Source organism: Pseudoliparis swirei, chromosome 11 (assembly GCF_029220125.1).
Source record: "Pseudoliparis swirei isolate HS2019 ecotype Mariana Trench chromosome 11, NWPU_hadal_v1, whole genome shotgun sequence".
NCBI lineage: Eukaryota > Metazoa > Chordata > Actinopteri > Perciformes > Liparidae > Pseudoliparis > Pseudoliparis swirei.
Window position 1 is genome coordinate 21,721,968 of NC_079398.1, and position 11,789 is coordinate 21,733,756.

Consider the following 11,789-nt stretch of genomic DNA (forward strand, 5'->3'; position numbering starts at 1 on the left):
AAGGATTGTTCTGGGAAATGAATTCTTCTTCTGATGATATGTCCAATATGTAACATCGAACGATTTGGCTCTAGTTTTAAGCATTTTGTGACATAGTAACATTTATATTATTACTGAACTCTCCACAACTACATTGGTTTCCCTTTCTTTCTTTTTTACCCATTAAAGACAAATAAAAGTAAAACTAAACAATTAGTTCGAGTATATTCAATGTATATTAAATTTCAATACAAAGTGGCAAAATAGTGATTTTCCATACTACACCGTGTTGCTAATATATTAGTAGTAGTAGTTGTAGTAGTAAAAGCAGTAGAATTCTAAAACATGACTTTTATTTTGAAATCGAGAATACCCGAAGCTGATTGGTGCATTTCGCTCTGACGCGTCCACGGAAAAATGGCCACGCAAGCGACTGGAATCACAACATTGCATTTGAAGTCTCTCTACTCGCCCTCTTATCGTTTAATTCCAGCTGTTTAATTGACCCTTTCGCATTGAGTATGCCTCTAACTATCGCTGAGGGGCAGCAGTGTTACAGAACACGTGAAGTATTTCCTCGCGTGTGAATGAAAACATGCTGCTGGTCGCTGTGAAAGCTAACCGACAGCAACAGGAACGAGCTAGCGAACGGCTGTTCGGCTGTGATGTCTGTCCCCGTGGAAAGTGAGTGAAATACTCTCGTTGTGTCCAAAAGCGTTGTAATGTGTGCTGTTTAAATGAACAAGATAGCCTCTCTGGCATTTAAATAAATAAATAAAAACAGCGAAATAATGTTCTGTTCATAGGAAGTCGTTTAAGTTCTTGTGTGTTTCATTTCAGATGACAAGAAGACGAGGCAGACGGTTAGCTAGTTAACAGCATGTGACACACACACACTCACACAAGCTGTCTGCTCATACACACACACACACACACACACACACACACACACACAAAGTTGGGTGTCAAAGATGCCTCGTCTGGAGGAGCTGGCCAACGTTGTCCTCAGGGTGCCGAGCATACTGGTGCTGGACCTGCTGTACAAGTGTGACATTGAAGGCCTCACGGAGCACCTCAAGGCCAAGAGTGAAGACATGCTCTTCAAGTACAAATATGTCATCTGGAACATGTACTACTTTGGTAAGAATATACGGTGAAGGATTTTGCACTTTGCATGCACGGTTTCAAACCGTGCACAGTTTTATTTATCAGCGGATATGCTCAGGTTTTGTTAGGTATTGAACCACTCGGTGTTCAGTCTGATTTAATGTTGGTTCCTCCTGAATTTAAAGTCTTGTAAAGAAAAGAAAAAGCAGTCAGTCCCGGATTAAAGAAGTGGCTTTTCTATTGTGTTGATGTGTAAAGCATGTTTGACTTTATTCTCTGTGGTTTAGAACCATACAGAGTTCACAATCAAAAGGACAAAACAAGATATTAGAAAACGTCACCTGAGGCGGTGGGAAATATATAAAATGAGTATATCTATTATTTTCTCACATCGTATTCTTGACAAAACTGCAAATTAATCCACGATGAAAGTTATCGTAGTTGTGTAAATTGGCAGCGTAGTCGGACGGATTATTAAAGTAAAAATTGTTCGCCAGACATTCAGAATTTGCCAAACATCTTAATACTAATGATTGAGTTGGATGTGAAACATAAAGTGAACGTTTCCGTTTGTCTCCCAGGTCATCTGCTGAACGTGGTGGTGTTGATTTTGCCGTTGAGACACATTGTGACGCTCTACCTGCATATCCTCGCTGCTCTTCTCCTGTACATGGGGCATCAGATTTCCATGTGAGATGACATAGTATTACTACTACTACTAGTATTACCACTAGTAGTACTACGCCTGTGCTTCATAGCTGGATCAGTTTTCTCTCCTCACAAAGCTTGGCTGCGGTCTCTGGGTCCGTCTCTCTTTCTGTGTATCCAGTTTCTTTCGGCCCGATATTTAATTTTAGAAGACGCAGTATTGTATCATGTGTCGTAACGTGAGAACAAACAGTGGTATATTTAAAGGCGTCAGGCTTGTGACTATAAGAAGAGTAAAACCTTCTTTATTTCGCGGAGATGGATGACCACATTAATGAAAATACACTCGAAATAAACAAACGCATGAATGAATACAAACATTGAGAAATTAATCCACAATCTGTTCATTTAATCTTTCACTGTCGCTTCAGGATTTATTTTACTGGAGAAGAACATTTTCATCTCATGTTTCTAATTTAATGCTCATTTAATTAATGTTTTTTTCTTATTTTTCTCAAAGTCTTTTTTATTTATTTAGATAGTAGTGATAGTAATGTGAAAACACGAACTGACGCCAAAAAACATTGCTATGTAGGTGTTCTCTTCTTGGCACAAAACAAACAGCATACAGTGAATATATGATTCTAAAACTGTTTATTTATGTTTATCTCACAGGGATTATATCCGCGAGGAGCTGCACAGCAGTTATGAGGGAGCGGTGTACGTCGATTCTCTGGCGTTCAACAGATTCGTCTCTGCATTGACGAGTGAGTCCCGGGTTGGAAAAATCCTCTTATTCCACAATGTCTGCCCGAAATAAATATTCTGTGTAAGCATGTTGCACTTTTGAAAACTATCACACTTTATGTTTTTGTGGCTCAATATCAGAATCAGAATCAGGTTTTATTGGCCAAGTAAGTTTGCACAAACAAGGAATTTGGCTTGGTAAAGTGACTCTCAGTGTGCTTACACAAAATATACATTACAACACAATACAATACAAAACAAAACAGTACAAAACAAACAGTGCAAAACAGTGCAACGGTCTAAGAAGTTTAAGAAAGTGACTTAAGAAAGTATATACAAGGCGGAATGGCTATATTCAGTAGCTGTGAAACGGTAGTATCATAGAAGTCTCAATTATACACACTTCCCCAAAATAGATCCTGACATATGTTTGCTGTCATCGGAAACTTCAAATTATAGAGACGCTGGAGTTGTATTACATTTGTCTTTAGTCGTGAAAGCTTTACTGGGGCTTAAATGTTCTGTTCAGGTCAGATTATTCTCAGCACGCTGTGTGCCTTCCTGATGAAGACCAGAAAGGTGTGGTTGTTCTCCGCTCACTTGCTCCCCCTGCTGGCCCGACTCTGCGGCGCTCCGCACGCCGCGCTGCTGGCCGCCAACACTCTCTCCGTGGGGCTAACGGGCGCGGGAATCACCGTGTTCCTCCTCTCGCATCTCTTCGTGCCCTATCGGCTCGCAAAGGCCGCCTATTTAGAGCTGCTGCAGCTGGAGGTGCTCTTATTCTGAATTTTGTTTGTGTCGATGCATTATATCCTTTTGCAGAAAATAAAAATAAACACACCTTAGTTGACGAGTTAAGATTTTTTGACTTTTTTGACTGTACTCGGGATGGTTTATTAATGTAAAACATATTTTTTTAAAGATACAGTTATGTTCACTGTGCTTCGGGTTTTTTCACCCTTTTTTTCACACTTTCCCGTCCCTCAGGTGATCGAGCTGTACCGACTTCTGGCTGTGGGAATCTCCCTGTGGAACCAGTTTGCCGTCCCAGTGCTCTTCAGCGTCTTCTGGTTTGTTCTGTTCGTCGTCCAGCTGTGCTCAGACATCATGTCTCGAAAAACCTCAGCAGGCCGTCAAGGAATCATGTTCTTCCTGCTCTCAAGGTGAGATGCTATAATGCGGATGATTTATATTCCTTTGTGTGTGTTTGTAACACGCTTTTAATTAAGTTTTTTTATATTTACAGTTGATTTGAATGTCTTTTTTGATCGTTTCATTGAACCCTACAGTGTCTCCGAATGTTGTGCCACGCCGTACTCTCTTCTGGGTCTGACCTTCGTGGTGTCCTATCTCGCTCTTGGGCTGCTTAACCTATGCAAGTTCTACCTGGGAGGTTATGCAGCTGTTCAGAGCGAGAACGTCATGCACAGGTGAGATGCTGCCAACCTGTTTATATCTCCAAAAAACTCCCGTTGGTCCTTTTTAACCTGCGATGACAGATTTTTTAGGCGGATTTGTGGCACAACATTGACGTATTATACAGTAAACAGATGTTTATTTACACATTCAGCAGTTATGGAGGAACATCGTTTATCATTTGTTTCTATTTCTGTGTTCTTTCTATTTTTATATCACTTTTTTAAAAACAAAGTTACATCGTGATCCACAGGATATACAGGACTGTCTCAGAAAATTAGAATATTGTGATAAAGTTCTTTATTTTCTGCATTATAAAAAAAAAAACAAAATGCATTCATTCTCATTCATTATTTTATTATTAATATTTTATTTTTTATTTTTATTTTTTTTAAGAAAACTCTAAAATCCTATCTCATAAAATTTTAATATTTCCTCAGACCAAGTAAAAAAAAAGATTTATAACAGCTGAGTGTTTGTCAAGGCTCAGGAAACCCTTGCAGGTGTTTCGAGTTAATTAGACAATTCAAGTGATTTGTTTAATACCCTACTAGTATACTACTTTTCATGATATTCTAATATTTAGAGATAGGATATTTGAGTTTTCTTAGTAGATGCAACAAAAAGAAATAGCTGTCTCATTAACTGCTAAATTCATCACATTGATCACCAGCTAATCGCTAACTGTGTCTGTGCTGTGTAGGTAGATAGATAGATAGATAGATAGATATATACTTTATTAATCCTAAGGGAAATTTGTTCAGTAGCAGAGTAACACACACACACAAAAACAAAACACAAAATATAAGAAACAGGGATGAAAGATATAGAAGTATACAAGTAAAATAAAAGTAAAGCTGAGAAAGTATGAACCAAAATGATAAAGTTCATATCGGACATAAATAATGAGCTAAAAATCACTGAAGGGAGGAGCTGCTGATTACATTTTGAAAGAAAATAGATGATTTAAGTTTATTTACGTCTGTTGGTTTCTTCAATATTTCTGTTATTGTCCTTGTGTCCTTACTTGTCGTTTAATTATATAACTATATTTATTTCCTATTTTATGTCCTTTGTTTTAATTACATTTGATGTGTGGCTGTTCCTTCGTGCTTTTCTTTATGTAAAGCATACTGTGTTCAAAATGGGCTGCAAAAAAGGTGACAGCTGCTTCTTTCTGATGGTGTCAGTTCCCACTAGGGGGCGCTCAACAGTAATTTCCAAATACACATTTCTTGTAACTGCTCAGGGAAGGGCTACTGCAAAAATTCCCTCCCTTTGTCTACTTCCCAAAATAGTCACTGTCACTGTGATCATCAAGATTTCAACTACGAATTATGATTGGTAATTGCCATCTTAAACATATTTCTGGATTCATTGATTCTTGTTTTGTTTAGAAAATTACATGAAATTGTAGAAAATGTCAAAAATAATATTCAATTTAATTCAGTTTATTTGTATAGCTCATTTTCACAAATTACAAATTTGTCTCAGAGTGCTTTACAATTTGTACACATAGACATCCCTGACCTTTGACCTCACATCGGATCAGGAAAAACTCCCAAACAACCCTTCACTGGGAAAAAAGTGAAGAACCCTTCAGGAGAGAACAGAGGAGGATCCCTCTCCAGGATGGACAGGTGTCATAGATGTCATGTGACCAGAAGGACAGATCAGAGTTAAAACACATTCAATGATTATGACAGAGTGTATGAATAGTTGGTAGTAAGCATATTCCACGATCCAGACCTCCACGATCCATCAGGCAGATGGAGGTAGAGTGGAGGAGTGGGCGGAGTCTCAACAGGGCCATGGCATCGTTGGTAGTATATGAATAATATTCAGTGTTCTGTTTAACCAACAGTTCAAAACTCAGAGATGCTAAATGTCAGATATTTAATATCGCACAATACAAATAAAATAGCCCATAGTTGAGAAGCTGGAAGTAGTTAATGTTGTATATGTTTTCTTAAATTAAATAATAAATTGATAATTGTATAAATAGTTAAATTTCTAATCAAAACTTCATCATTTTTTTTTTTTACCCTGATTCCTAAGAAGAAGAGCAGTTTTACTCATAAGAGATGAATTAGCCAATAAGCACACAGATCAAAGCAAAGCAAGCTAAACTGTACAGGTGAACCCACCAGTATGCTACCAGTCTAAAGTTCTGTCTGCTCCATCATGATTATAACTGTTAACCCTCCTCTTCCTCAGAGGTGTGACGGAGGGCGTCACTCTGCTTCTGCTCGCTCTTCAGACGGGCCTGTTGGACATGCAGGCGCTGCAGCGCACCTTCCTCCTCAGCATCGTCCTCTTCATCGTGGTGACCTCGACCCTGCAGTCGATGATTGAAATAACAGACCCGGTTATTCTGGTCCTGGGTGCGTCCCGCAACAGGTAACGGCAACCAGAAGCTCACGGAGTTAAACAGTTAAAAAGCACAAAGGACAAAACCTTTTTTGTAAAGTTATCCGAGGGTTTGTGCGTTATTCTCTTCGTTTCCTCCGGTCTTCCAGGAGTGTGTGGAAACACTTCCGTGGCCTCAGCATGTGTTTGCTTCTGCTGGTGTTCCCCGTGTTCATGGCTTATAAAATCTCCAAGTTCTTCCACATGGACTTCTGGCTCCTGATACTGGTGTCTAGCTGCATGCTGACTTCCCTTCAGGTAGGACTTTACGTGTCTTTACGTCGTTCTTCTTGTCACTCGACTCTCACAAGAAATACATGTGATTTCAAAAGGAAACTTAACCCTCCTGTTACCTTTAGGGTCAATTTGACCCCATTCAATGTTTAATGTCGGTGTTCTTTCGGATCAATTTGACCCCAGGCTGTTTTTCACTGTGTCAAACATATAAGAAATATCAACTTTTAAATATTTAAAGGGCTATTTAGGAAGTCAACAAACAAACAAACATAAAGTACCTCACACTTAAACTTGGAAAACAAGATTAATTCTAATAATTTTCTGGAGGTTTTAATTGCTGGGGTCAAATTGACCCCGAGGGTAAAATATGTCAGTAAATATAAAGGTAGCAGGAGGGTTAAACATTGAATGGGGTAAAATTGACCCTAAGGTAACAGGAGGGTTAAGGCAGCAATAATCAGAAAGGAAATTATAGTAGATTAGGTTATTATTTTAGGTATTTAGGTGTTATTATTTTACTTTTAATGTAAAAATGTTGTTTTCTAAGTCTAAGTGTTTTTGTGATAATTGATCATGCTGTACTGCATTTTATGTATTTGTATTTTATTGTATTGTTTTTTGCCTGGACCCCAGGAAGAATAGTCTCCACTACGGTGTAGACTAATGGGGATCCTTAAAAACTAAACTAAACTAAACTCGCTAACATAAAAAAAAAGCAACATGAAAAGTAAATTAAATAACTCATAAACCTGCATTAAATACTATATTTTATCTCCATGTTTTAACTGCTGAGATTTCTTTTTTTTACATAATTTTTGACCGAGACGCATCGTATCCTCCACGAAGTGGATTAACTGTAATATTCTGTTCTTCCCAGGTTACAGGCACGATGCTGATCTACTCTCTCTTCATGGTGGAGCTGTTCCGCAGCGACCCCATCGAGAGCCTGGACGAAGTCATCTACTGGGTGAACGCCGTCAGCAGGGTGCTGCAGTTCGTGGTGGCGCTGTGCGTGGTGGCGTACGGCACCTGGGAGTCGCTGTTTGGCGAGTGGAGCTGGATGGGCGCCTCCGTCATCATCATCCACTCCTACTTCAACGTGTGGCTCAGAGCTCAGTCCGGCTGGAGGAGCTTCCTGCTCAGACAGGAAGCGGCGAAGAAGATCAGCTCCCTCCCCAGAGCCACCGCTCAGCAGCTGCAGCAGCACAACGACGTCTGCTCCATCTGCTTCCAGGTCAGTCGCAAACTGCACGACGGGCCATCAAGCGCCACGAAAACTGATTTTTAGAGATCATGGAGTATCTGAGTCATCGAGGACAGGCGGTGGCCGTGCGCACGCTTCATTCATCATGTTGACAATCCACATCTACATTCCAATGCAGCTCCTTTTTTCTGTCATGGCTATTAATTCTATTTAAAGATGGCATTTCTGCTCAGCTGCAGGTAAAGATCAGGCTACACTAATATTATTATTAGTATAAACTATTTACTTTTTTTCCGACTTTAGTGATTCAAACATTCCAGATAACTCGAGAGCGTCGGAATGTCCGAAAGTAAAAATGTATTGGGAAAGAAATAGATGTAATCTTTTTATTCTGCTTGACACTTGGCGCAATTAAAGGACACACACACTACCATAATAAGAAAACCATTTTATTTATTTTTGGGTGATGACAATTCATTCGAAAAACCTCAATAGAAGCTTTGAATGTAAAAAAATGACATTTGGTACAGCAGAACATAATTATATGAACTTATAAATTGCGATATTGCTGACAAAATTATTGACTCAATTATTAAGCTCAGTGCGACAACTTTTCATGACTAAAATATCAAAGTTTTCTTTTTTTAAGATGTTTTCCATCTGTGTTTTACTGAAGTGTACATTGAAGCAAATAATATTTTTGGGGTTTCTAATAAAAAAGATCTGACAAAACAAATTAGTCGAGAAGCAGTTTATTTTTAAAAGACATTCTGTCCTGCTTGTTATCACAGAGTGCGTCAGCAACCAACAGAGGCACACATTTAGATTAAAATGTTATGTTTTCTTCACCTGGGATGTACGAATGTGTTAAACTTTATTTATATCCATATCCCCCAAAACATATTCATACCCAAAATATCATCATAATATCCACATGGGGTAGAGTTAAACCGTCAATGATGTGAGCGCGTTGTCAAACTCCATATTCACGTAGAAACGTACTAACATTATGTGAAACTTCCAAGAATGTCGATCCCGTTTTTCCAGTTCAGCCCCACCTCTCCACGCGCCGCTGAGGCACGAATCCTTGGCCTCCAGCCATGTTTTTCATGTTCAAACCAGTTAACGATGATTGTCTGTTCTCGACAACGACGACAAGTTTACTGTCGAGGAAGCAGCGACAGAATAATCTAGAATTTCTAGATAATAACAGAGACCATTTGTAGAGAAGCTGTTGGCGCTGCAAACAACTTTCTCAAGTTGCTTTTCTTAAAGGAAAGATATATTTAAAAATACTTTATTAATCTTCATTGAGACTTACTTTTTACAGCAGCACAAAGACTGAGGCTGAGATAAAAAACTGTTCATAAATAGATAAAATGAATAAAGAGATTAATGAAAAGAGATGACAATAAAAAACTATATTACAATACCTTGTGTATGTGTATATGTATTATTCATATATGAATAAATATATATTTAGATATGTGTGTATATATATATATATCCAACAATATATACTACATGAATAAATATAGAATATTATATGAAGTTCTATATTTTCTGTAATGCAATTAAAAAAATGTCATGCATTCTGGATTCATTACAAATCAACTGAAATATTTTTTATTCTTTTAATATTGCTGATTATGGCTTAAGAAAACTCAAATATCCTATCTCTAAATATTAGAATATCATGAAAAGTATACTAGTAGGGTATTAAACAAATCACTTGAATTGTCTAATTAACTCAAACACCTGCAGGGTTTTCTGAGCCCCTGACAAACACTCAGCTGTTATAAATCTTTTTTTTTACTTGGTCTGGAAATATTAAAATTTTATGAGATAGGATTTTAGAGTTTTCTTAAGCTGTAAGCCATAATCAGCAATATTAAAAGAATAAAAGGCTTGCAATATTTCAGTTGATTTGTATGAATCCAGAATGCATGACATTTTTGTTTTTTTAATTGCATTACAGAAAATAAAGAACTTTATCACAATATTCTAATTTTCTGAGACAGTCCTGTATATAGATATATAGTATATATCTATATAGTAGTGGAGAGGTCAGTCCGGGTAATCCAAAATGGACAATCATTCCACCACCTGTTCTCCCAGAATCAAATCGTGTTATAGAACTACATAAAGTCAACAGGTTTTCTTGTCAAGTAAAATGTGTCTCTCCTCTCAGGAAATGACCTCGGCTGTGATCACATACTGTGGACATTTCTTCCACGGCAACTGCCTCCGCAAGTGGCTGTACGTGCAGGAGAGCTGCCCCATGTGCCACCAGACAGTGCGACCCATCCCGACGGGTCAGAGCCCGGCTTCGGGCGACGTCCCGGCAGCTCAAACCCAGAGAGACGCGGGGCCGGAACCGGCTGCGCATCAAGAGGGAGCTCGGAACCAGGACAGCGGTTCTTCCCGGCAGATGCAGAGCGAAGCCGCGACTCCTCGTCCCACCGAGGGGCGGCAGAAGGAGGAGACTGAAAGCGTCGAGGGTGAAGATTGTGAGAGGGAAGATAAAGACCAACCAGCTGATACGCACGGGGAAGCTGTCCACGGTCTTCGTTTCAGCTCCAGTGGAGACTTTGTTGGATTGAATGAGCTCGCGGTGGAGGACCAATTTGACTAATGGAGCCGAACTTGTAGACCGCAGTACTTTCTGCCCTAAAGAGCCACGAAACGGTGATCGTGATAAACATGACAGCCGTGAAGGTACATCTAAATCACGGAAGAACCGTGGCTCACGGGAATCAAACAAAAATCATGAGGCACTTGGTACGAGCCTTGTGGATCGCCAAACGTCTGTCAAATCGTGTAATGAAAACTCAGAGCTCTTAGACGGCATTGATGATCCTCAAAGTCATAAAGGTAGCGCCACATATTCAGACTTGAAGCCAGGCGAACTTCTAGAGGATGAAACTGTCCCACAGACGCCCCCGTCCTCCTCAGATGCCACCTTCTCTTGCACAAGCGCAGACAACAGGGACTCACTGCACCAGTGCCTTGGAAGGGAGTGAAAGGGGGATTCCTCCACAACGGGGAATCAAAACACATTTGCCTTCTCTCTGTGAACCAATCAAGAAATGTCTTTTTACCAGACAGTGTAATAAATGTGCTTCAGTTCAGATTGAATATAGAGACTGGTTTGTGTTGGGTTCAAATCACACCCGTATTGTACAACTGTAAAGAGATAAATATATAATTCATAGAAGTTATGTGTAACTATAAAGCAATTATCTTGCATCAATGTTTACCAAACTCTATCAATTACAAGTAAAGATATTTAAATTTTAGCAATTGCATTTGGTTTATTCTATTTTTTCCTGTTGTACTTGTCTTGCATTTTTGTGAAAGCAATGTGGCAAAAAGAAAAACTTCAGCATTTGCCTTTTTTTAATCATGAATTAACCTTTTATACTGTGGCTGTTCTCTGTCTCCCAGGATTAAATTACTGCTGTGAACATGTACTTTATTCCCGTAGTTTCAAAATTAATAAATTCATGAAGACGGGGTTGAACATTGCGTGCCATATTTATGAAGTCTAAACAGATTAATACTCTATAATCACAAAATGTGCTCCCTAACACAGAGCTACTGTAGGATTAAAAAAACATTTTTAATTTATCTTTGTCAATTTAAATTTGTGTTGGGTTTTTCCTGGATTTTTTTTTTTAAATCTAGAATGTTAACATGGAAATTTCATCAAAACTTAAATTAGGATACAAATTGTATACAGTATTCCTATTCTGAGATCTTACACGTCCGCTATGTATTAATTAAATGAAATGACAAGCACAATATCAGCAGAAATAATGAAGTGTCTCTGGTATTTAGCCCATACTCACTGATATAAATGGAGCGGACAAAATAATAGAAACACATGAGTATCACCCAGTATAATTAAATCTACACCTCTCTAAAACAGACAGTTGTATTAGACTGCATTAGTATTTGCCAGGTGTACTAATAAACCGGCAACTGAGTGTGTATTTAATGGCGTATAATCCACAGTATGTGTAATTAATAAAATAGACTT

At 38.6% G+C, this 11,789-nt stretch overlaps 1 protein-coding gene across 1 annotated transcript; it reads left to right on the forward strand.

The window, feature by feature from the left end:
* Positions 1–396: 396 nt before the first annotated feature.
* zmp:0000000662 (RING finger protein 145) lies at positions 397–11,263 on the forward strand. Its single transcript, XM_056425534.1, has 11 exons — positions 397–663; positions 820–1,119; positions 1,668–1,776; positions 2,410–2,501; positions 3,011–3,252; positions 3,469–3,644; positions 3,771–3,911; positions 6,115–6,297; positions 6,417–6,564; positions 7,421–7,777; positions 9,939–11,263. Exons 2-11 carry the CDS (start codon positions 951–953, stop codon positions 10,380–10,382), a joined length of 2,061 nt encoding a protein of 686 aa, XP_056281509.1. The 5' UTR covers positions 397–663; positions 820–950; the 3' UTR covers positions 10,383–11,263.
* Positions 11,264–11,789: the final 526 nt, after the last annotated feature.